Here is a 27612-nt window from a genome sequence, read left to right as displayed (position 1 = left end):
TTTGCAAGCACACTCTTCAGTTTTCCCCGGATCAGATAGAGGGGATTTTCCTAATAGCGATGCTTCGGCCAGATAAGCGTCAACTGCGTGAGCAATTTTCCAAAAGCAGCAAGTGGGTGTGTAAATACAGTATATGTTGTCATTCGGGAGTTTTTCCTAGACACTGATCTAAGGTAAGTTTTGAGTTTCCCCTGACCTTCATTTGGGGAGTTTAAGCTGGTCCTAGATCTGTGCGTATGTGTTTGATAGGAAGCCTACAGGTGGGAGGGGTCAGAAAGCGCACGAAGGAAGGGCGGTAAAAAGGGAAGAGAGAGAGGAGTCTTGGGTAGGGGGAGAACAGTCATTCAGATTCTGCTGCGCTTGAAACGCAAGCCACCTTCCTCGCAGTTTTGCGTCGCAATAACTTCTTACTAACTGACTGAAATTAAAACTTTTTCTTGGCAAAACTGTAACCCATTTCAACGTCTGGAAAATAACGGCAGGCTCGTGGATGCGCCTGGAAGTGTCTTATCGCATTTACAAGAATAATTAAGGGAATAGCAGCTGCTTTTGGACATATTTGAAGGGAACATAAGTGCTATCAATCAGGGGACTAATAATATAGATGTAGAAGTGACGGTTTGAGATACCGTCTCACATCCCGCTGTAGCCTAACTATGGGTCGATAGTATGGACTTATCCGATTCTGGAGAGGAAGAGTGCGTCACGGCTGATAGGAATTTACTTCCACACTATTCGTGTGGAATAAAAGTTCATTGACAAACGAGAGGATTCTGCCGCATCACTTTTTTTGTTGTTTCTTGCGAAGGCATGGCGGGACCAGTTCTGTTTCTTGTGCTGTGGGTCTTCACATGGTCCGGGGAGGTTCGTTGTGCTTCGTACCCGCAGCGGTATAATCTCTATTCCGGACAGACCCAGGCGCAGCCACAGAACGGCGCACGGGCAGCGAGCAGACACAGGTAACACACACACACACACACACACACACACACACACACACACACACACACACACACACACACACACACACACACACACACACACACACACACACACACACACACACACACACACACACACACACACACACACACACACACCTCTCTCTCTCATCACACTCACTCTCATGTCAAAGGGTACCAAACATTCACTCTCATCACACTCACTCTCACTCAAAGGGTACCAGACATCTGGAAGGAGCATGATAAAGGAATTTAGCAGTGAAAAAAACAATAGATAGTGTTGAAATGACCCACAGCCATTATTCTATATAAGAAACTGAACTATTAGATGTTTTAAAACCAAAGTTATTTTTTATTTTTCTCCCATGTAGTCTAAACTCTAAACATCAAAGATTGTCAGCTAGAGTAGTCTCTCCCTCTCTCTCTGCTCGCTCTCTCTCTCTCTCTCTCTCTCTCTCTGTGTGTGTGGCTGAGTGTGAGAGTAAATGTAACACAGATGAGCAGTCCTTCTCTCATCCAAATGTTCCATGAAAACTGTCTCTTTCCCCCCTCACTGAGCAGATCTGAAAGGAGCTCTATGGAGGAGCCACAGTGTCTAATAACCCCAGCGAAAATTAATCCGGCCTGGTGTTGCTATAGATGTGACAATATAGGTGTTGCTATAGATGCGACAATATAGGTATTGCTACAATGCTAAAAAGACTGTCTTCAGCTATATTTATGATTTTCTGCCCTCATCAGAGCAGTACTCACAGTCACACATGGACAGAGATACACTTGCTTTGTTATGTTTTCTCTCTTTCACTGTACCTCTCTATGTATCCCTCCCTCCCTCTCTCTCCCTCTCTATCCCTTTTTTTCTCTCTCCCTCTTTGTCCCACACAGGCACACACACATACACACACACACACATTTCACACATTGCATTTCCTTGATTCTGCACATCCTCTCTCCTCGCCTCTTTCTCAAAAACCATTGGATGTGTAGTGTGTGTGTTTGTGCTGGTGCACCTGCGTACGCATGTGCACGTGTTTACATGTAAGTGTGTGTATGCACATACTCTCTCCGTCGGTTTCAAAGATGTATTAGTCATGCGCAGATCAGCAGTTTTTTCGCCTGCACCCACACACAATTTCTAATAACCCATCTACAACTGACTATATGTGTAATGATATTCGTCTGTTGTTTGAAAGTCAGACCGAAATGCAGCGTGTAGGTTACTCATGACTTTTAATGAAGCTAATACGGTACATGAAATAACGGAAGAAGAAAACAACAAACGAATGAAACTCATACAGCCTATCTGGTGACTAACACTAAGACAGGTACAATCACGCACGAAATACAACGCGCACTCAGGCTGCCTAAATACGGTTCCCAATCCGAGACAACGAGAATCAGCTGACTCAATTAGGAATCGCCTCAGGCAGCCAAGCCTAACTAGACACACCCCTAATAATACACACTCCCAATTAATACAAACCCCAATACGAAATACAACATATAAACCCATGTCACACCCTGGCCTACCCAAACATATAACAAAAACACAAGATACAATGACCAAGGCGTGACAGAACCCCCCTAAGGTGCGGACTCCGGGACGCACCTCAAGAGCATAGGGAGGGTCCGGGTGGGCGTCTGTCCATGGTGGCGGTTCTGGCTCGGGACGTGGACCCCACTCCATAAATGTCCTAGTTCCTCCCCTTCGCGTCCTAGGATAATCCACCTTCTCCGCCGACCATGGCCTAATAGTCCTCACCCTGATCCCCACATAACTGAGGGGCAGCTCGGGACCGAGGGGCAGCTACCGAGGGGCAGCTCGGGACAGAGGGGCAGCTCGGGACAGAGGGGCAGCTCGGGACAGAGGGGCGGCTCGGGACAGAGGGGCAGCCCGGGACCGAATACTGAGGGGAAGCCCGGTACTGAGAGGAGCCCAGTACAGAGAGGGAGCCCAGTACAGAGAGGAAGCCTAGTACTGAGAGGAAGCTCAGTACTGAGAGGAAGCTCAGGCAGGTAGTAGGCTCCGGTAAATCCTGGCTGGCTGGCGGAACTGGAAGATTCAGGTTGACGGGCAGATCTGGAAGATTCAGGTTGACGGGCAGATCTGGAAGATTCAGGTTGACGGGCAGATCTGGAAGAGACTGGTTGTCTGGCAGATCTGGAAGAGACTGGTTGTCTGGCAGATCTGGAAGAGACTGGTTGTCTGGCGGCGCTGGGCTGACTGGCGGCACTGGCGGCGCTGGGCAGACTGGCGGTACTGGCGGCGCTGGGCAGACTGGCGGTACTGGCGGCGCTGGGCAGACTGGCGGTACTGGCGGCGCTGGGCAGACTGGGAGCACTAGCGGCGCTGGGCAGACTGGCGGCGCTGGGCTGACTGGCGGCACTGGCGGTGCTGGGCAGACTGGGAGCTCTGGCGGTGCTGGGCAGACTGGGAGCTCTGGCGGTGCTGGGCAGACTGGCGGCGCTGGGCTGACTGGCGGCACTGGGCAGGCGGGAGACTCCGATAGCGCAGGAGAAGAGAACAGCTCTGGTTGCACTAAACAAGCGGGAGACTCCGGCAGCGCAGGAGGGAGAAAAGCACTGGCTGCGCTGAACAGGCGAGGCGCACTGGAGGCCTGGTGCGTGGTGCTGGAACTGGTGGTACTGGCGCGAGGACACGCACAGGAAGCCTGGTGCGGGGAGCTGCTACCGGAGGACTGGTGTGTAGAGGTGGCTCTGGATAGACCGGACCGTGCAGGCGCACTGGAGCTCTTGAGCACCGAGCCTGCCCAAGCTTACCTGGCTCGATGCCCACTCTAGCCCGGCCAATAGGAAGGGCTGGTACGTGTCGCAGCTGGCTCTGCACCCGCACTGGAAACACCGTGTGCTCCATAGCATAACACGGTGCCTGCCCGGTCTCTCTAGCCCAACGGTGAGCACAGGGAGTATGCGCAGGTTTCCTACCTGGCATAACTATTCTCCCTTTTAGCCCCCCTCAATATTTTTGGGGGATGACTTTCCGGTTTCCAACCGCGTCACCGTGCTGCCTCCTCATACATGCGCCTCTCCGCTTTAGCTGCCTCTATTTCCTCCTTGGGACGGCGATATTCTCCCGGCTGCTCCCAGGGTCCTTGACCGTCTAATTCCTCCTCCCATGTCCAAATCTCCAATTGATGCAGTCTCTCCCATTGCAACTGCTCTTCACGATCAACAGGGAGAGTAGGCTCAGGTCTATTCTCTGACTCAGCCACTCTCTCTCTGCGCTTTCCCCGTTACCTTCGGTTTTCGCTCTGTATAGCAATGCTTTCCTTCTCGATTCCATACTGTATAGCCCTCTTCGCATTGCTGTAGGGAATCCCAGGCGGGCTCCTGCACTCGCTCTGGGTCGGCCGCCCACCTGTCGATTTCTTCCCACGTCGTATAATCCCTGCTTCTGCCGTCCATAGCGTCCTCCTTTAGATCCTGCCAGTTCACACGCTGCTCGGTCTGTGAATGGTGGGTGATTCTGTAATGATATTCGTCTGTTGTTTGAAGTAAGTCAGACCGAAATGCAGCGTGTAGGTTACTCATGACTTTTAATGAAGCTAATACGGTACATGAAATAACGGAAGAAGAAAACAACAAACGAATGAAACTCATACAGCCTATCTGGTGACTAACACTAAGACAGGTACAATCACCCACGAAATACAACGCGCACTCAGGCTGCCTAAATACGGTTCCCAATCCGAGACAACGAGAATCAGCTGACTCCAATTAGGAATCGCTTCAGGCAGCCAAGCCTAACTAGACACACCCCTAATAATACACACTCCCAATTAATACAAACCCCAATACGAAATACAACATATAAACCCATGTCACACCCTGGCCTACCCAAACATATAACAAAAACACAAGATACAATGACCAAGGCGTGACAATATGTGATAAAGGGAAAATCTGAGGCCTGCACCCGACGCGCAAAAACAGAAAATGTGCTGCACAGTTCCCTTTTTTATTGAACAATTATTTTTACTTCAACATTTCTTCATTTATTTATTGAACATTTAGGCCTATTGAAGAGTAGCCTAAGGTTTTGCAAAAATAAATAGTCAAACAATTCCCTAAATTGACACCTTGCGCATGCTTTTGTTAAAAAAAAGTTTAACAATAATTTGACACCTTGCGCATGCTTTTGTTTAAAAAAAGTTTAACAATAAATTACACCTTGCGTATGCATTCATGAAAAAGCTTCCACACTAATGCCAGATAAAAAAAAACTTTAAAAAAAAAATAATGTAGCCTATAAATATGAATTGCACAATAATTCTACATTTATGGAATTTTTGTATGCATTGTTTTTACTTTATTCAACCTACTTGCCACAAAACCTCCATTCATCCACACAATATTTTCTGAAGCTAAACCTGACCCACCCGAGTTATGAATCAACCCGTGTGTGTGTGTGTGTGTGTGTGTGTGTGTGTGTGTGTGTGTGTGTGTGTGTGTGTGTGTGTGTGTGTGTGTGTGTGTGTGTGTGTGTGTGTGTGTGTGTGTGTTTGCGTGTGTGTGTGTGTGTGTGTTTGAGAGAGAGAGAGAGAGAGAGAGAGAGAGAGAGAGAGAGAGAGAGAGAGAGAGAGAGAGATAGTAAAGTGACTCTGACCCCGGTTCATAGGGCATTTTTTAAATTGATTTTATTTCACCTTTATTTAACCAGGTAGGCAAGTTGAGAACATGTTCTCGTTTACAATTGCGACCTGGCCAAGATAAAGCAAAGCAGTTCGACACGTACAACAACATAGAGTTACACATGGAGTAAAACAAACATACAGTCAATAATACAGTAGAAAAATAAGTATATATACAATGTGAGCAAATGAGGTGAGATAAGGGAGGTAAAGGCAAAAAAATGCCAAGGTGGTGAAGTAAATACAATATAGCAAGTAAAACACTGGAATGGTAGATTTGCAGTGGAAGAATGTGCGAAGTAGAGATAGAAATAATAGAGTGCAAAGGAGCAAAATAAATAAATATATACAGTAGGAGGAGAGGTAGTTGTTTGGGCTAAATTATAGATGGGCTATGTACAGGTGCAGTGATCTGTGAGCTGCTCTGACAGCTGGTGCTTAAAGCTAGTGAGGGAGATAAGTGTTTCCAGTTTCAGAGATTTTTGTAGTTCGTTCCAATCATTGGCAGCAGAGAACTGGAAGGAGAGGCGGCCAAAGAAAGAATTGGTTTTGGGGGAGACTAGAGAGATATACAGTGGGGCAAAAAAGTATTTAGTCAGCCACCAATTGTGCAAGTTCACCCACTTAAAAAGATGAGAGAGGCCTGTAATTTTCATCATAGGTACACTTCAACAATGACGGACAAAATTTGAAAAAAAATCCAGAAAACAACATTGTAGGATTTTTAATGAATTTATTTGCAAATTATGGTGGAAAATAAGTATTTGGTCACCTACAAACAAGCAAGATTTCTGTCTCTCACAGACCTGTAACTTCTTCTTTAAGAGGCTCCTCTGTCCTCCACTCGTTACCTGTATTAATGGCACCTGTTTGAACTTGTTATCAGTAAAAAAGTCACCTGTCCACAACCTCAAACAGTCACACTCCAAACTCCACTATGGCCAAGACCAAAGACCTGTCAAAGGACACCAGAAACAAAATTGTAGACCTGCACCAGACTGGGAAGACTGAATCTGCAATAGGTAGGCAGCTTGGTTTGAAGAAATCAACTGTGGGAGAAATTATTAGGAAATGGAAGACATACAAGACCACTGATAATCTCCCTCGATCTGGGGCTCCACACAAGATCTCACCCCGTGGGGTCAAAAGGATCACAAGAACGGTGAGCAAAAATCCCAGAACCACACGGGGGGACCTAGTGAATGACCTGCAGAGAGCTGGGACCAAAGTAACAAAGCCTACCATCAGTAACACACTATGCCGCCAGGGACTCAAATCCTGCAGTGCCAGACGTGTCCCCCTGCTTAAGCTAGTACGTGTCCAGGCCCGTCTGAAGTTTGCTAGAGAGCATTTGGATGATCCAGAAGAAGATTGGGAGAATGTCATATGGTCAGATGAAACCAAAATATAACTTTTTGGTAAAAACTCAACTTGTCGTGTTTGGAGGACAAAGAATTCTGAGTTGCATCCAAAGAACACCATACCCACTGTGAAGCATGGGGGTGGAAACATCATGCTTTGAGGCTGTTTTTATTTTTAAGGGACCAGGACGACTGATCCGCGTAATGGAAAGAATGAATGGGGCCATGTATCGTGAGATGTTGAAAACCTCTTTCCATCAGCAAGGGCGTTGAAGATGAAACGTGGCTGGGTCTTTCAGCATGACAATGATCCCAAACACATCGCCCGGGCAACGAAGGAGTGGCTTCGTAGGAAGCATTTCAAGGTCCTGGAGTGGCCTTGCCAGTCTCCAGGTCTCAACCCCATAGACAATCTTTGGAGGGAGTTGAAAGTCCTTGTTGCCCAGCAACAGCCCCAACACATCACTGCTCTAGAGGAGATCTGCATGGAGGAATGGGCCAAAATACCAGCAACAGTGTGTGAAAAACTTGTGAAGACTTACTTTGTTATTGACCAAATACTTTTTTCCCACCACAATTTACAAATAAATTCATTAAAAAATTCTACAATGTGATTTTCTGGATTTTTTTTCTAATTTTGTCTGTCATAGTTGAAGTGTACCTATGATGAAAATTACAGGCCTCTCTCATCTTTTTAAGTGGGAGAACTTGCACAATTGGTGGCTGACTAAATACTTTTTTGCCCCACTGTACCTACTGGAGCGCATGCTACAGATGGGTGCTGCTATGGTGACCAACGAGCTGAGATAAGGGGGGACTTTACCTAGCAGGGTCTTGTAGATGACCTGGAGCCAGTGGGTTTGGCGATGAGTATGAAGCGAGGGCAAGCCAACGAGAGCGTACAGGTTGCAGTGGTGGGTAGTATATTGGGCTTTGGTAACTAAATGAATGGCACTATGATAGACTGCATCCAATTTATTTGAGTAGGGTATTGGAGGCTATTTTGTAAATGACATCGCCGAAGTCGAGGATCGGTAGGATGGTCAGTTTTACAAGGGTATGTTTGGCAGCATGAGTGAAGGATGCTTTGTTGCAAAATAGGAAGCCAATTCTAGATTTAACTTTGGATTGGAGATGTTTGATGTGAGTCTGGAAGTTTACTGTCTAACCAGACACCTAGGTATTTGTAGTTGTCCACAAGTCAGAACCGTCCAGAGTAGTGATGTTGGACGGGCGGGCAGGTGCAGGCAGCGATCGGTTGAAGAGCATGCATTTAGTTTTACTTGTATTTAAGAGCAATTGGAAGCCACAGAAGGAGAGTTGTATGGCATTGAAGCTCGTCTGGAGGGTTGTTAACACAGTGTCCAAAGAAGAGCCAGAAGTATTACAGAATGGTGTCGTCTGCGTAGAGGTGGATCAGAGGCTCACCAGCAGCAAGAGCGACATCGTTGATGTATACAGAGAAGAGAGTCGGTCCAAGAATTGAACCCTGTGGCACCCCCATAGTGACAACAGGCCCTCCGATTTGACACACTGAACTCTATCAGAGAAGTAGTTGGTGAACCAGGCGAAGCAATCATTTGAAAAACCAAGGCTATCGAGTCTGCTGATGAGCATGTGGTGATTGACAGAATCAAAAGCCTTGGCCAGCGGAGAAGGTATGGTGGGATTCGAAATGGTCGGTAATCTGTTTGTTGACTTGGCTTTCGAAGACCTTAGAAAGGCAGAATAGGATAGATATAGGTCTGTAGCAGTTTGGATCAAGAGTATCCACCCTTTTGAAGAGGGGGATGACCACAGCTGCTTTCCAATCTTTGGGAATCTCAGACGACACAAAAGAGAGGTTGAACAGGCTAGTAATAGGGGTTGCAACAATTTTGGCAGATCATTTTTAGAAAGAAAGGGTCCAGATTGGCTAGCCCGGCTGATTTGTAGGGGATCAGATTTTGCAGCTCTTTCAGGACATCAGCTGACTGGATTTGGGAGAAGGAGAAATGGGGAAGGCTTGGGTGAGTTGCTGTGGGGGGTGCAGTGCTGTTGACTGGGGTAGGGGTAGCCAGGTGGAAAGCATGGCCAGCCGTAGAAAAATGCTTATTGAAATTCTCAATTATGATGGAATTATCGGTGGTGACAGTGTTTCCAATCCTCCGTGCAGTGGGCAGCTGGGAGGAGGTGTTCTTATTCTCCATGGACTTTAAAGTGTCCCAGACCCTTTTTTAGTTTGTGTTTCAGGAAGCAAATTTCTGCTTGAAAAAGCTAGCCTTGGCTTTTCTAACTGCCTCTGTATACTGGTTTCTAGCTTCCCTGAAAAGATGCATATCACAGGGGCTGTTTGATGCTATTGCCGAATGCATTGGATGTTCTTGTGTTGGTTAAGGGCAGTCAGGTCTGGAGAGAACCAATGGCTGTATCTGTTCCTGGTTCAACATTTCTTGAATGGGGCATGCTTATTTAACCTCTTAGAACTACCCCTCCTGGCTCCGGGAGAATTGTCATAAGCAACCGCTGAATAGCATAGCGCAACAGTCCAAAAATATTACTAGAAAATATTAATATTCATGAAATCACAAGTGAAATATTTTGAAACACAGCTTAGCCTTTTGTTAATCACCCTGTCGTCTCAGATTTTGAAATTATGCTTTACAGAGAAAGCAATACAAGCGTTTGTGTAAGTTTATCGATAGCCTAGCATAGCATTATTTCCACTTTGCATCAGGAAGCTTGGTCACGAAAATCAGAAAAGCAATCAAATTAACCATTTACCTTTGATGATCTTCAGATGTTTTCACTCACGAGACTCCCAGTTAGACAGCAAATGTTATTTTTGTTCCAAAAAGATATTTTTTATATCCAAATACCTCAGTTAGTTTGGTGTGTTATGCCCAGGAATCTACCGGACATAGCGGTCACGACAACGCAGACAAAAATTCCAAATTATATCCAAATTATATCCAAATTATATCCATAATGTCGACAGAAACATGGCAAACGTTTTTTATAATCAATCCTCAAGGTGTTTTCCAAATATCTATTCGATAATATATCAACCGGGACAGTTGGCTTTTCACTAGGACCGGGAGGAACAATGGCTGCCTCTCTCTTTTGTGCAAGAATCACTCTGAGAGCCCCCACCTATCCACTTATGCAATGTGGTCGTTCACGCTCATTCTTCAAAATAAAGGCCTGAAACTACGTCTAAAGGCTGTAGACACCTTAGGGAAGCCATAGAAAAAGGAATCTGATTGATATCCCTTTCAATGGTCAATAGGGATGCATAGGAACACAGAGCTTTCAAAATAAGAGTCACTTCCTGATTGGATTTTTCTCAGGCTGTCACCTGCCATATCAGTTCTATTATACTCACAGACAATATTTTTACAGTTTTGGAAACTTTAGAGTGTTTTCTATCCTAAGCTGTCAATAATGTGCATATTCTAGCATCTGGTCCTGAGAAATAGGCAGTTTACTTTGGGAACGTTATTTTTCCAAAAATAAAAATAGTGCCTAGCTTCAAGAGGTTTGGATGGTGAGGAAGGCATTTAAAAAACAATAACCAGGCATCTACTGATGGGATGAGGTCAGTATCCTTCCAGGATACCCTGGCCAGGTCGATTAGAAAGTCCTGCTCGCTGAAGTGTTTCAGGGAGCGTTTGACAGTGATGAGTGGAGGTCGTTTGACCGCTGACCCATTACAGATGCAGGCAATGAGGCAGTGATCGCTGAGATCTTGGTTGAAAACAGCAGAGGTGTATTTAGAGGGCAAGTTGGTTAGGATGATATCTATGAGGGTGCCTGTGTTTACGGCTTTGGGGTGGTACCTGGTAGGTTCATTGGTCATTTGTGTGAGATTGAGGGCATCAAGCTTAGATTGTAGGATGGCTGGGGTGTTAATTAAGCATGTTCTAGTTTAGATCGCCTAGCAGCACAAGCTCTGAAGATAGATGGGGGGCAATCAGTTCACATATGGTGTCCAGAGCACAGCTGGGGGCAGAGGCTGGTCTATAGCAGGCGGCAACGGTGAGAGACTTGTTTTTAGAGAGGTGGATTTTTTAAAGTAGAAGTTCAAATTGTTTGGGTACAGACCTGGATAGTAGGACAGAACTCTGCAGGCTATCTCTGCAGTAGATTGCAACATCGCTCCCTTTGGCCGTTCTATCTTGTCTGAAAATGTTGTAGTTAGGGATGGAGATTTCAGATTTTTTGGTGTCTTCCTATGCCAGGATTCAGACACAGCTAGAGTGTGTAAAAGCAGTGAATAAAACACACTTAGGGAGGAGGCTTCTAATGTTAACATGCATTAAACCAAGGCTATTACGGCTACAGAAGTCATCAAAAAAGAGCGCCTTGGGAATAGGAGTGGAGCTAGGCACTGCAGGCCCTGGATTCACCTCTACATCACCAGAGGAACAGAGGAGGAGTAGGATAAGGGTATGGCTAAAAGCTATGAATCCTTCTACACCAGCTCTGATGGCTCGTTGGATGTGGCAGGGTTTGCAAACATCATGGATTGCAAAGGGAAACACAGCCACGAGCTGTCCAGTGACTCGAGCCTACCAGACGAGCTAAATACCTTCTATGCTCGCGAGGACGGCAACACTGAACCATGCGTGAGAGCACCAGCTGTTCAGTACAAGTGTGTGATCACGCTCTCTCTAGCCCATGTGAGTAAGACCTTTAACAGGTTAACATTCACAAGGTCGCAGGGCCAGACAGATTACCAGGACGTGTACTCAGACCATGCGCTGACCAGCTGGCAAGGTGTCTTCACTGACATGTTCAACCTCTCCCTGACCCACTCTGTAATACCTACATGTAAGAAAAAGAGATATGCTCTTGTAACGGCTTTCATCGGAAGAAGAGGAATCGTCAGACCAAAATGCAGCGGGATATGTGTTCATCTTTATTATAAGGAAAACCCGAAACAGAAATACAACTACCCACAACTAAAAGTGAAAAAACAGGCTACCTAAGTATGATTCCCAATCAGAGACAACGACAGACAGCTGTCCCTGATTGAGAACCATACCCGGCCGAAACATAGAACTACAAAAATCTAGACATACAAACATAGAATGCCCACCCAAATCACACCCTGACCAAACAAAAATCAAAACATACAAAGCAATCTACGGTCAGGGCGTGACAGCTCTCTGCAAGGTTTTGTATATCTTACCTATCATATGAACATCCATTTTTCTGACTCATATAAGATTCCCTCAAGGTTGCTTGAAATCGAAATTTCGAAATATGTAACTTTTTCAGTTGCGTGTATTTGAAAATATCTACATTGGTCAGTTCAAAATTGCTTTTTAATTCTGTAATTTCCTCTTACCAATTAATTTACGGTTTATATGCCTTTAGCTTTCCATGTTGACCAATTTATCGGTGAATTATGTAAAGCTTTCCAAGGATTGTTCCACAGGGTTGTGTTTTAAGGGAGTGATATTGGTTCTTGTAGAATACGTTTAATTTTTTTCCCATATTGTTATAGTGTTCATAACTATGAAGTTGTTAATGTTCTTAGCTTTATCCTTTGAAAATTCTGGGAATGAGCATGCACATCTTCATTATGTACCTATTGTTTCTCTTTAGACATTTAACTATATGTCGTAAGTAAAAGCCTTGGGTAGCGAATTGATACAATTCCAAGTCTGGTAGGTTAAAATCACCCACAGACTTAGGGAGATAGAAAACGTCCCTTTTTATTCTATGATTTTTATTTTCCCATATGAAGTCTGTTTTGACCAAGTATACTTTTTTAAAGAATGTCTTCGTGGGTAATTGGTATTACCGAAAATATTACAGATATATATTTTATATATATTGTTGAGTAATGGAATACGGTTATCTTTATATATTTGTTGTTTGTTGTCACTTATTAAACATCCTAAGTATTTCATATTTTCTGTGGTCCACTTAAAGGATTTCTGTAGTTTGTGAGTTACACATGAGTGTTTTTCCAAAATATGAATCACCGTACTTAAAAATGTAGGCAAATTACTTACTTTGAAGAAGGAAAATAATAATTGATTAAAAATCCTTTGAAGAGACACAGGTATGGATGACAGCAGTCCAGCCCCTACACCATGCTGCTGACAGGTTTCTAATGGTTAATAATGGCCAGACACAGTGGCCCAAGGGCTTGACTGTTTCACAGATTTGTGAAGGGTCTCCAGAGGAGGTGACCAGAGGTCAGAGGTCAAGGGACAATGATCAAAACACAGGTGTCCTTTTAAAATTATGACGTCCACCTGGACACAGTACTTGGAGGGCAGGTAGAAGTTCTTTGTTGACACAAATGTAGGATCAGCTAACCCTCGCCTAATCCTATCTTCTTGGAGCTGGGGTGCACAACACCTTGAAGGTTGCAGTGTCTGCTGGTTTTTCATCTTTTCTTTCAAATCTGAGACTGATTACCTCATACCCAGACAACATGTGTGGAGTTTCTAGTTGATCAATGACATTCTCTGGAGAAAGTGGAGAAAGGGTCACCAGCAGGACTCTGGCTCATGAGGGTTAGAGTTGGTCACCCCTGATTTAACAACATATTGCCAGCCATATTGAAACCTGGCAAGGGGAATCGGTGTGAAAAGGCAAGATATTACCAATTCAACGGTTTAGACAGTTATTTGAGTTATTTGATCTCAGGCCAAGAGTTATAGTGGGACACACTAGACATAAAAATGGTGTCTGTGTTTGGGTTGTGTGTTCTTATATGAGTTAATAACTGATTTGTCATTCAACTGGCTACATTCAGGCATTACAATGTAAATGTACGTTTAATCTGTCTGTCTGCATATGTCAAGACATGGCATATGACGTGGTAGTGATATACCCGATGGCTTGGCCGATTTTCTTCTAATCACTCATCTTGAAAAAACGGATACTAAAAGCGTGGAAATGAATCAATCCACCATCATTAAAATAGTGGAAAAATCAAATTATTTGTTATTTAAATATTGAAAGTGTCTAAGCTATGGAGAGAAGCAAAATGGTGCCGTTTCAGGTTGGTGTGTGTGCTAGTGAGTCATTTATAAGACATTTATGTCACGTATACTCCCTCTCCGGCCTCTAGATCATCAGGCTGCTGATTATCCTGCACACCTGTCACCATCGTCAAGCGCACCAGTGCCTCATGACACTCACCTGAACTCCATCATCTCCTTGAATATCCTCCCTATACCTTTCACTCCACTTGGTTCTTTCCTCAGGTGTTATTGACTCAGTTTTAATGTCGGTGAGATGTTTGTGTTTTGTATTCATTGTTTCTTTTATTTATTAAAACACTCACTCCCTGAACTTGCTTCCTGTCTCTCAGCGCACTCGTTACCATTTGTGAAAATTCTATAGCAATATATAGTGGGAAAGCGGCCTTGTGTTTGGAAAATTAATAGTTACTGCCGTAAATACAAATCTAACAAAAACATCTGTCCTGTCCAGAACCGGAGTCTACGCAGACCGGTGCACCATAGACAATCAGATCTACAGTAGGCCTAAATAAGCCATTTGCCACACGGGCCCTGCCATTATTCACTTTGAACTGGACTGTGTGTTTACAGGCAGTAGCAACAGCGCAACTTTAGATCATTAGAAGGCATTCGCCAAAAGCCACTAAAATACACTCAATGGAATTCTGCAACTATGTAAATGTCATGGGAGTTCTCTTAAATTTGGAAACTTCACAATCCTATTGATCCAAACAACCATGAAAAGGTATGCTTTTCTCCCTCAGTTGCCTATCCACATAAACAACAACAAAATCAACAACTAATGCTAGCCAGAGTGAGGTGAGCTAAAATCTAAAGAGGAAACATCAGACAAACCCTCTCAAACCTTTTCAGCTAGTTGGCCGTCAAAATTGCACTGATAAACATTGGGGAATGCTGCAGCTTGCCTGCCAATGCATGCTTGTCCCTACCCACGTTTTGACAACTGAATGGGAACTTGCTTGCCTGCCCGCCCATTTGATGGATGCCAACTGCATTTGATTGACAACTAAGAGATATGTTATCTGTGGAAAACAGTCGTTCAAGTTCAGTGAAGGTAGCTAGCAATGTGATTCACATTTCTAGCTAGCTAACCAAATTACACCTGCAGCATTTCTAGCTGTAGCCAACGAAAATCTAAATGACTGTGGAAAAAGTCAGTCACTCACCCACTCCTCCAATGATAGGACATCCTCCCTAGGTAATGTTAGGTTTTGTGTTTTTAGGTTGCTAAATAAAAATCTAGTTACACAATGTGACCCGTTTTAAGAAACTAGTCATATGTTGCACGTCGCTACTTCAGAGGAGAGGCATGTTACCTTTTTATTCATTTTTAATCAAAATATGTTTTTTTGGGCAGAAATGCCTTCTGGAACACCTTAGTAACAAACTTGTATGTCATCTGTAAATACAAGTAAAATTGTTAAATGACGAGTCTAGTTTGTTAAGCTACTGAAACATACAGGAACCTTCCCACAAGCCGTGATTAGCTGAGATAATGGATGGACTGGACATGACGAGAGATTAATTCGGGTTGGTCTGCCATGTAGCATACTTCTGTCTATTACATGATTTGTTAAGTATGTGAGGATAATTCTGTCTACCGCAGCTTTTTTTTAAAGATATCATGAAGAAATGAAAAAGTTTTAATACTGCTCTTAACATTGTTGCCCTGAAGTTAATAGCACTATTGACAAAGCTCAGTGGGAAAACATTGTTAAATCTCTGATTTAAGTAAAAACATTTCAATTGAACCAGACATTTTAGAGTTTTCTGTTGAAAATGGTGGGGACAAAACAGTGTCATTGTCACAGAAGAAGTTGACAGAGTTTTGAAATCCGTGGAATGCCCAGTGGAAGCAGAGAGCAGCAGAGAGGTGATCGCCAAATACGCCAAATGGGGAGAGAATCCAAAAAGAGAACACAGAAAGAAGTCTGTTGTATAAAACGTATGTCTCTGGATCTTCACACTAAGGGAAACCATGGCATCCATGATAGAGGGAGAAGCCCTCATCCATGTATACAGCTACGTTTTCAGATATTATACATTTCTAATTTTGTCAAATTAATTTTCATTGCGAGCTAAAGCGTATTGTTAGCTAGCTAGATAGCTAAAGTTAGCTGACTGGCTCGCTAGCTAATGTTATGTGTATGATCTGTGTAGGAGCTCTAGAAAGAGGCCCAGTTGTTTTGAACGTGGCAGTAGAGTTGGGATTATGGTTAAAGTTTTTGATAGCTAACTAAATGTCTAAACAAAAGACTCCACTATGCAAGTAACCATTTCACTGTAACATTTACACTTTCTGTATCCTGTGCATTTGACAAATAAACTTAGATTTGATTTGATATAGTGTGTTTACCAGAGACGGTAAAGTGAAGAACAACATGACCTGCACCAAAGTTAGATTAGGATATAAACCAAGGACTAGATCAAGTGTATTTTTGCTACAATCAAGTGTATTTTTGCCGTACTTTCACCACTTTTAGTCTTGAAATCTTTGGTTGTTTACTACACCGTGAATCCTTAAAGAGATGGGTGGGACTAAGGCTTAAGAGTGGGGTTATAAATTCAAAGCATAATTACTTTCTCATTGTTCCTCAGCTACATTGTATGATATACCAATTTCTAGCTCGGAGTCTTTACATTTATGTAAAAAACACCATTTCAAATTTTGCTACATAGGACCGAATCCAGTTGGTGGGTCACAAAAAGATATGCTAACTCAGGGGTGTTAAACTCAATCAGCGCACGGGCCAATATAAAAAAAAAACACAACGAAATCGCAGGCCAGACATAGCCTATTTGATTTGACAAAAAACGGTAACTGTGACCCTAACTGTCCATTGTTTTATTAGAAAAAATATGTCACTTTTTAATGTCCACTTATGATGCTGTATATAGCATATATACACATATTAAAAAATAATAGATCAATAATATGTCCAGCTTTTTCTGCTATGCTTGCAGATGTGCATAATATGCTGCAACCCTAATTTAATAACTCCAAATAACAAAAACGTAGTTATAGGTTGTTGTAACATTTAAACTTTTAAACATGTTTTCTTTGTTTTTTTGCACTGCTTGGATCACCGATGGAGTTGAATGCCGTCTTGTTGTATGGTGCACTCAAAATGTAATGTAGTTGAATAGCCTACCTAGGCTACTGCTGTAATAGGCCTACACGTTTCTCTTTTGCATGGTGTTTTGGTTTTTGGTTATTCATTGTCAAGCTTTAAAAACCGAAGCCAGACAGCAGCATTTTAGTAGGCTAGCTAAGACTGTGGCATGTGTCTGTACACAAACACTGTAAACAGGACACACGAAAGCAGCGTAATTAAAGGTGAATTCGTTGAGTACATCACTCTGTAATTTCATAAAGTTCTACTTTTGGGTCATTTAGACTTGCTTGTGTGTCCTATTCAGCCCGCGGGTCTTGTGTTTGAAACCTGTGCGCTAGCCTATTAATGACTGACTTTTCTGATCATTGCCCTTGCTAGTTTGATTGTATTGACATTCCCAGCCTTAGTTACATTGGTCCGTTTCTGTTCAAAATATTGAAACTGAAACAGTGCTTCAGTTGGTGGAGGCAGCAAACAATGTCCCAAACCAGCTGTGATTTACAACCTGATAGCAATATTGTTTGGACTACAAAGAAATGTGTTGGTGAATTATATTAATCATGCATTGAACTGCCTCTCAAGTGATATCTATTCTGCCAACAATGCCTTATTGTACGTCATGGAATTTTGAGTGAAATATAACCTATTTTTAAAACCTTTTATGAAGTTTGTTTTGAAGCATAAACTGGGAATTTTATATTTTTGACTGATTCATATCTGCAAAGTAGTTAAAAAGCTGTCAGTTCCACTTTAATTTCCTCCCTGTCTCAGGTTCTCCAAGTTTTCTTTGGAATGTGTCATACCCTATGTAATTCTGGAATTCTGGTCAGGCTTATTCAGATGATGTGGTTGGTGGACAGTTTATTTTCCCTGTGTGTGTGTGTGTGTGTGTGTGTGTGTGTGTGTGTGTGTGTGTGTGTGTGTGTGTGTGTGTGTGTGTGTGTGTGTGTGCGTGCGTGCGTGCGTGCGTGCGTGCGTGCGTGCGTGCGTGCGTGTGTGTGTTTGTGTGTGTGTGTTTTTGCATGAGTCTGTGGGAGGGAGATCCCTGTCTTTGTCAGTGTGTTTAGTTGATAATATTGTTTGTGTGGCATTGTGTTTAGTGTGTATTGTATCACCTCTTAGTGTGTATTCAGGCCCTGATGGCAGGGGTGGGAGCTACCTTTAGACCCATGTTTATTACAGTCCATCAGTGTTAGGTTTTGGGAATGGGGGATACCTAGTCAGTTGGCAAACTGAATGTATTCAACTGAAATGTGTCTTCTGCATTTAACCCAAACCCTCTGAATCAGAGTGGTGCGGGGGGCTGCCTTAATCGACATTTACAGCACCCGGGGAAGAGTAGGTTAACTGCCTTGCTCAGGAGCACAATGACAGATTTTTTAACCTTGTCAGCCCAGGGATTCAATCCAGCAACCTTCTGGTTACTGGCCCAACGCTCTAACCACTAGGATACCTGCTGTCTAGTGTGTTTTATCCTCTTTATAGGCCTGTAGTATATTACCTGTCTTTTAGGGTCTTTTAGTACATATAATTAGTTATTCTCAGCTAGTTCCGTTGTTAGTGATAGAATTTGATGACCTTGTCTTCCCCTTTTTATCCTACGTCTCTTTCTCTTTAACTCGCTTTCTTCTCTTTCTCTCATCCCTCCCTTAACCCCCATCTTTCACTTTCCATTTCCCCCATCTCCTTTTTTGCTCTCTCTCTCTCCCCTCTCCTACCTATCCCCCCCCACCCCCACCCCTTGCTGGTTCTCACATTATTACACCCTCGAGGCACCCAGGCATATTCTACATCCACAATTATGGTAATATAAAACATGCTGCTGCCTCTCATCTCACACAGGGATAAGGCAGGACAAGGTCTTCACATTCCACTGTGGAGAACAAGCTGTTTCGACCACCCAGGGAACTCTGACACTCTCCTTACATGGGTTATTGAAGCATTTATCCCCGCAACATTGGGACAGATTTTTTTTTAAATTGCAACCAAAATCGCTATCTCTTTCAGTTTCTCTCTCTCTCTCTCTCTCTCTCTCTCTCTCTCTCTCTCTCTCTCTCTCTCTCTCTCTCTCTCTCTCTCTCTCTCTCTCTCTCTCTCTCCCCTCTGTCAGTCTCTCTTGAATGTGTCAGTGGCTGTTATCTTGGTGCCAGTCTAAACGCTGGCTGCAGTTCTACTCTAAAGTGGTGCCAGCAGTAGTGATAGGTATTCGTGGGACACTGCTGTTTTGTTCAGTCAGATCCTTGACTTCATCGACAGTATGCATGCATGCACCCAGGGACTCATTCACACACACACGCACGCACACACGCACACACACACGCACACGCACACGCACACGCACACGCACACAGTTTTGGTCAATCATTGAGCCTCCTCATGTTGAAGCTCCTCTGTCAAAGCCTTCCATTCACACCCCAGTCAGTCAGTCTCCTTCTATATGTTGTGAGTTCCACTGGATGATAAGATGATGAGACCTGTCTCAATTGGTTTCTATCTATGTTTGTTTAAACAATCAATTATTGATTAATGCAACTATCCCTGATGCTTCTCCCTCTTTTTCCTTTATTTACAAACTCCCATGGTTTGTCCTTTATTTAAAGAGGGAGATCAAGCTGATCCCAACTGTAAAAAGCCTATTTCTATTTTGCCCTGTTTATCAAAAGTGTTGGAAAAACTTGTCAATAATCAACTGACTGGCTTTCTTGATGTCTATAGTATTCTCACTGGTATGCAATCTGGTTTCCGCTCAGGTTATGGATGTGTCACTGCAACCTTAAAGGTCCTCAATGATGTCACCATTGCCCTTCATTCTAAGCAATGTTGTGCTGCTATTTTTTTTGACATGGCCAAAGCTTTTGATACGGTAGACCATTCCATTCTTGTGGAACGGCTAAGGAGTATTGGTGTCTCTGAGGGGTCTTTGGCCTGGTTTGCTAACTACCACTCTCAAAGAGTACAGTGTATAAAGTCAGAAAATCTGCTGTCTCAGCCACTGCCTGTCACCAAGGGAGTACCCCAAGGCTCTATCCTAGGCCCCATGCTCTTCTCAATTTACATCAACAGCATAGCTTATGCAGTAGGAAGCTCAGTCATCCATTTATATGCAGATTAACCTTGTTCTGAACACCCCCAAAACAAGGGTAATGTGGTTTGGTAAGAAGAATGCCTCTCTCCCCACAGGTGTGATTACTACCTCTAAGGGTTTAGAGCTTGAGGTCGTCACCTAATACAAGTACTTGGGAGTATGGCTAGACAGTACACTGTCCTTCTCTTAGCACATATCACAGCTGCAGGCTAAAGTTAAATCTAGACTTGGTTTCCTCTTTTGTAATTGCTCCTCTTTCACCCCAGCTGCCAAACTAACCCTGATTCCCCATCCTGGGAATCATGTTAGATTGTTGTTAGATTACGGAGACATAATTTATAGATCGGCAGGTAAGGGTGCTCTCAAGCGGATAGATGTTCTTTACCATTCGGCCATCAGATTTGCCACCAATGCTCCTTATAGGACACATCACTGCACTCTATAATCCTCTGTAAAACTGATCATTTCTATATACCTGTCGCAAGACCCACCGATTGATGATTATTTATAAAATCCTCTTAGGCCACACTCGCCCCATCTGAAATATCTACTGCAGCCCTCATCCTCCACATACAACACCCATTCTGCCAGTCACATTCTGTTAAAGGTCCCCAAAAAACACACACATCTCTGGGTCGCTCCTCTTTTCAGTTAGCTGCAGCTAGTGACTGGAACGAGCTGCAACAAACACTCAAACTGGACAGTTTTATCTCAATCTCTTCATTCAAAGACTCAATCATGGACACTCTTACTGACAGTTGTGGCTGCTTTGCGTGATGTATTGTTTTCTCTACCTTCTTTCCCTTTGTGCTGTTGTCTGTGCCCAAGTAATGTTTCTACCATGTTTTATACTCCTACCATGTTGTGTTGCTACCATGTTCTTGTCATTTTTTGTTGCTGCCTTTCTATGTTGTTGTCTTATAGGTCTCGCTTTATGTAGTGTTGTCTCTCTTGTGATATGTGTCTTGTTCAAAATGTATATTTTTATTTTTTATTTTAAATCCCAGGAGGCCTTTGTAAATAAATATGTGTTCTTGACTGACTTGCCTAGTTAAATAAAGGTTAGTTTAAAAAAAGTAAAAGGAATAATAATACTTTTGTGTTCACAGTACACAATCAGATTATGAGTAATGTGATACTCGTGACCCATTCCCCTTTTCCTGGGATTCTAAGGCTTTTTAACCCGCCTTCTCTCTCTCTTCACAGCTGTATCACTTTATGACATTCAATACCTCTCTTTTCGCTCAGTTAATTCATTATTGTGTACTTAGAGTAACCTTCTCCTCTTTATCGCTCTATTCTCAGTTGTCTGAGAAGAAGACTCCTCTTTCCACTCTGTCTGGTTCTATTGGTGACACAGCATGTCCTGGCCATTCTCCACCCGCGTTCCCCCTGCCTCTCCCCCTATTTTCCCTCTGCCTCCTGTCTCCCCCTTGTCTGTCTGTTTGTTGTGACTGTGAGGCAGCCTAGGGGACCCCTCACAATGCAGCAAAGCTTTCCGTCTGGATTTAGGAGACAGGGCCTTGTGTTAAGCGCCCTTGCTCCAGAGAAGGGCTCTCGTTTCTAGGTTAGTAACGTGCAGTTGTCTGGGTCAATGGTGCTTTTGAGTGGGTATTAGTGTTGTGGTTAGGATACCCAGGGTACAGGGCCTCGATGTGGTAGTGTCATTGCAATACACACGCACATGCACACTCACACACACATACACACACACAGTGATCTGTGCGTGAACCACTTGAGGATTAAATTAATGGAGGCTTTAGATGAGTAGGTAGTCGAGGAGTCGTACCTTCTTTATCTATGCTTTAAATACACTCAGGGAAACTTTAGCACTCTAAACAGTAATTGATGAATTAGATTAAAATACAGCCTCTATATTTTTCCCCAAAGTCCCACTTAAATTTTGGGTGTGGCTGAATAGGGAATCTGCACAGACTTATACACAGCACATTCTATAGGCATTTTGATAAAGGACAGATAATGAAGGTTGGTATGTCCTCTTTTACATTGTGAAAGATCTGCAGTGTGTAGGGCTTGGCTCTGTTTGTGGTAACAGTTACTGTGTTGACTGTGTGTTTAAATCATTGTGTATTCCTTAAGGCTCAGTTTACATGCAATATGGGCCTGTACACAGATTTACAGAGAGTGTTTGTGTGTGCGTGCAGCCATAAAATGGGCAAAAAATTGCTTTTTAGACAACTATTACTCAAGCTAGAAATTTGCTAGGACTGCCTGGGTGTGGTGTCAGTGTGTAATGGAAGACCCCGATGAAATGGACAAAAATTAATGGCAACTTATTGGCATTGGGTGAACCATGTACACACTCACAAATACCACACAAATGGCCGGTAGTTCATCAAAACCATATTGCAACCGGAACATTGCAAATGCCAAATGTCATTAACCAAAAATCCCATAGGGGGTGAGTGCGCTCCACCGTAGATTTTCATATGGGAAATGGTCCCAAGGATGACATTTTAAAACCTCATAAAAAGTGCTTTTTGGGCAGTTTTTCTTATTGTTTTTTCTTATTGTTTTGTTTTTGTCAATTATACATATAAAGTAACCATATGAACATACATTTGTCTTATTTTATTGAGTTTGTCCATAAGGCCAATGTTTTGTCCATATACAATTTGAAGTCGGAAATTTACATACACTTAGGATGGAGTCAAACCACTCCACAAATATCTTGTTAACAAATTTTAGTTTTGGCAAGTCGGTTAGGACATCTACTTTGTGTATGACACAAGTAATTTTTCCAACAATTGCTAACAGACGGATTATTTCACTTATAATTCACTGTATCACAATTCCAGTAGGTCAGAAGTTTACATACACTAAGTTGACTGGGCCTTTAAACAGCTTGGACAATTCCAGGAAATTATGTCATGGCTTTAGAAGCTTCTGTTAGGCTGATTGACATCATTTTAGTCAATTGGAGGTGTACCTGTGGATGTATTTCAAGGCCTACCTTCAAACTCAGTGCCTCTTTGCTTGAAGGAAGAAGCCCCTGTTCCAAAACCGCCATAAAAAAGCCAGACTACGGTTTGCAACTGCACATGGGGACAAATATCGCACTTTTTGGAGAAATGTCCTCTGGTCTGATGAAACAAAAATATAACTGTTTGGCCCTAATAACCATTGTTATTTATGAAGGAAAAAGGGGGAGGCTTGCATGCTGAAAAACACCATCCCAACCATGAAGCACGGGACTGACAAAGCGTGTGCGAACAACAAGGCGTTACATTTTTTTTTTAGAAGAAGAAGAAATTAAAATATAGCACTCTTTTGTTGTGGAATTTCTTACTTTGTGCAGTTGCTTTCTACCAACCTGACTCAGTTACACCAGCTCTGTCAGGAGGAATGGGCCAAAATTCACCCAACTTATTGTGAGATGCTTGAGGAAAGCTTCCCAAAAAGTTTTACCTAAGTTAAACAACTTAGGTCAATACTAATTGAATACTAATTAAATGTATGTAAACTTCTGACCCCCTTGGAATGTGATGAAATAAATAAAAGCTGAAATAAATCATTCTCCCTAATATTATTCTGACATTTCACATTCTTACTATAAAGTTTTAATCCTAAATGACCGAAAACAGGGGATTTTTACCAGGATTAAATGTCAAGAATGGTGAAAAACTGAGTTTAAATGTAATTGGCTTAGGTGTATGTAGACTTCCGACTTCAATTGTGTGATCATAGGAAGTTGGCATCTGAACCCAAACGCCATTGAAATATGTCCAAATGGCATACATACTGACCAAATGATATATGTTAAGCCCTGAATCAACCTAGAAGGTATATTTGTCATGTTTGGTCATAGGAAGCAAGAATTTCTCATTGATGTTCATTCAGCATGTCCATTTCGCAATAGGAAGTCCTTGTGGATAGAAACTCAGCAAAAAAAGTAACGTCCTTATTTCAGTACCCTGTATTTCAAAGACAATTTGTATAAATCAAAATGACTTCACAGATCTTCATTGTAAAGGGTTTAAACACTGGCCATGCTTGTTCAATGAACCATAAACAATTATTGAACCTGCCCCTGTGGAACCGTCATTAAGACACTAACAGCTGACAGACGGTAGGCAATTAAGGTTACAGTTATGAAAACTTGGGACACTAAAGAGGCCTTTCTACTGACTTCTGAAAAACACCAAAAGAAAACAAAGATGCCCAGGGTCCCTGCTCATTTGCGTGAATGTGCCTTAGGCATGCTGCAAGGAGGCATGAGGACTGCAGATGTGTCCAGGGCAATAAAATGCAATGTCCGTACGGTGAGACGCCTAAGACAGCGCTACAGGGAGACAGGACAGACAACTGATTGTGGCAGAACACATGTAACAACACCTACACAGGTTCGGTACATCCAAACATTACACCTGCGGGACACGTGCAGGATGGCAACAACAACTGCCTGAGTTACACCAGGAACGCACATTCCCTCTATCAGTGCTCAGACTGTCCGCAATAGGCTGAGAGAGGCTGGACTGAGGGCTTGTAGGCCTGCTGTAAGGCAGGTCCTCACCAGACATCAACGGCAACAACGTCGCCTATGGGCACAAACCCACCAGCGCTGGACCAGACAGCAATGTCAAAAAGTGTTCTTCACTGATGAGTCACAGTTTTGTCTCACCAGGAGTAATGGTCGGACTTGCGTTTATCATCGAAGGAATGACCATACACCTGTACTCTGGAGCGGGATTGATTTGAAAGTGGAGGGTCCGTCATGGTCTGGGGCGGTGTGTCACAGCATCACCGGACTGAGCTTCTTGTCATTACAGGCAATCTCAATGTTACCGGGAAGACATCATCCTCCCTCATGTGCTACCCTTCCTGCAAGTTCATCTTGACATGAACCTCCAGCATGACAATGCCACCAGCCATATTGCTTGTTCTGTGCTTGATTTTCTGCAGGACAGGAATGTCAGTGTTCTGCCATGGCAAGGAAAGAGACCGAATCTCAATCCCATTGAGCACGTCTGGGACCTGTTGGATCGGAGGGTGAGGGCTAGGGCCATTCTTCACAGAAATGTCTGGGAATTTGCAGGTGCCTTGGTGGAAGAGTGGGGTAATATCTCACAGCAATAACTGACTAATCTTGCGCAGTCCATGAGGAGGAGATGCAGTGCAGTACTTAATGCAGCTGGTGGCCACACCAGATACTGAGTCTTACTTTTGATTTTGACCCCCCTTTGTTCAGGGACACATTATTCAATTTCTGTTAGTCACATGTCTGTGGAACTTGTTCAGTTTATGTCTCAGTTGTTGAATCTTGTTATGTTCCTTCAAATAAACTCAGTTGACAGTGAGAGGATATTTCTTTTTTTGTTGAGTTTACATTGGCAATGGACACTGTCAACTTGCAGAAGAGCATGTTCACACTGACGATATAGGATATGTGTGATGAACACTGTCCAACACCGTTAGTATTGAGTTTAGCCTCTCCATTTGGGGATGGCAAATCCCTCATTAAATACATTGGAAATGGACAAATGTTAACTGTCCATTTGCAATGTCTTATAATGGGGACACCAATCGGTAATTTCAGACTACTGCTGAAATGCCCAATTTACATTTAACATTTAAGTCATTTGACTGGCTTGTTGAACTCAGGATGGCCGAGCAGTGATAGTGGTTCCTCTCCATCGCTCGTTTGTGTTGATTTCAGCCTGTCCATTTGGTGATGATAAATCCCCCATTAAATACATTGGAAATGTACACTGTCCATTAGCAATATAAAATGTACAAAGCCAATATATTATACTGCCATCAAGTCACCCCTCATTCAATAAGATATCATACTGACACCAAACTTATACATACTGATACCAAACTCACTTTGTCCAACTCTTTGAAAAGCCAACTATTACATATGTCAGAGCTGGCCCACAATTCATAGCGCCTTCTGTTAAAACCATTTTAAAAACTTGAAAAAAAAACAGTTACATTTTAGATGATATTCTGATATTATGTGTAGGCCAAGCTGAGGCGACCCGGAATCCCTAGTTTCAAGTCAATAGGTCATTCAGAGCCCGAGCAGCGACCTTAATTAGTGATGAAAATTCACTTATTTCGGGGGTTCCCTGGACAAGCTATCTGCCAGAAACATGTAGGGTCAGTCTCTATGGGCCGAGGCGGTTTCAATGCACCTAGGCTTGTGATTCTGGGACTTTTCTAAATGTTGTCATTTTTGAGACATTAAAAATTATTTGAAGTTATTGCAAGTGGACGAGGCTGTTTCTCGGCCTGAGAACCTTCTAGAGCCACATACCTCACCATGCATTACTGACTTAAGCTCTAGAACAGGTTTATGAAGTTTCAGAGCTCTAGGTCTGATGGTTCTTTGATGGCTCGAACGCAGGTAACTATTGCAGGCTCTGTGTTTCTGTAAGCCCCACACTGTGTCACTCCACATTAATAGTGTGTGTGAGAACAGAAAATCACATAATTCACGAAGAGCTCCGAAACCCGCCTTGACGGATTTTCCTTAACACGCTGCAACTGGATCTATAAAAAAAACATTGGTTTAACCATCATCATGGATGTTGTATGATTTCTTGTAAATTACGATAAATAAATGGCTGGTTCTATTTTTCCTTACACCTTAGGTTTATGTACTTTTACATGAAGTAGTCAAATTCGCGCTGTATTACCATTTTCAACCTTTAATCACAGGAAATGGGCATTAACTCAAAGAGCGTTGAGGCCTCAATGCCATCTTGTTTCTGGGCTAAAAGTACATTTGGTCAAACCTGTGCTCACCAAGTTTCATCTTCGAAGTCTTTTCTGTTTACGAGAAAAGTCCAGTTGGTGACGTTTTGTCCATTTGCAATAAGGAGCCAGTCGCTATCTGGTGGAATTTTCTGGTACAGCAGAAAAATATCCCAAAATGTAACATTTTATAATGCCAGATGTCCGAGAGACTTTATTTGATGACTTCCCGGAAGATCGGGCCCTGGGGAATGAACTGATGCCATCGGCCTATTTTAATAACACCCACGGACTTCTAGTAAGGGACCGTACATTTACAATATGGAGATCCTCATCAACCATTCCGGAAATGCCACACACGTCCCTTATGTAGCGAGGGTAAAACTGAAAATTATCTGGTATTGGCAGAGGTTTGACAATCTCTTGCTTTAGAAAATATCTCTGTTTTTATTTTACCTTTATTTAACCAGGCAAGTTAGTTAAGAACACATTCTTATTTTCAATGACGGCCTGGGAACAGTGGGTTAACTGCCTGTTCAGGGGCAGAACGACAGATTTGTACCTTGTCAGCTCGGGGGTTTGAACTCGCAACCTTCCGGTCCAACGCTACGCTGCCGCCCCTATTAACAAATTTACCACATGCTGATGTCACCATGGAAAGCCAAAACTCCCGCCCATGCGAACTTGCTGATTAGAAGGTCCTGTGTAGACTGTATTTCCAATCAGC

The 27612-nt window shown here is 43.0% G+C and overlaps 1 protein-coding gene across 1 annotated transcript in view; it reads left to right on the top strand.

Annotated features, from left to right (window-relative positions):
* The first annotated feature begins 321 nt into the window (after positions 1–321).
* The window catches only part of LOC118362221 (EMILIN-1-like), an 85307-nt gene continuing 58016 nt past the window's right edge, over positions 322–27612 (top strand). Inside the window, exon 1 of the mRNA XM_052510624.1 lies at positions 322–959. Within this exon, the coding sequence (XP_052366584.1) occupies positions 811–959 (149 nt within the window). The 5' untranslated portion in view covers positions 322–810. The remainder of the gene's footprint in view (positions 960–27612) is intronic.

Source organism: Oncorhynchus keta, unplaced genomic scaffold (assembly GCF_023373465.1).
Source record: "Oncorhynchus keta strain PuntledgeMale-10-30-2019 unplaced genomic scaffold, Oket_V2 Un_contig_5916_pilon_pilon, whole genome shotgun sequence".
In the NCBI taxonomy this organism is placed as follows: domain Eukaryota; kingdom Metazoa; phylum Chordata; class Actinopteri; order Salmoniformes; family Salmonidae; genus Oncorhynchus; species Oncorhynchus keta.
The sequence above is the reverse complement of the archived record's forward strand: the minus strand, read 5'-3'. Positions and strand labels throughout refer to the sequence as shown.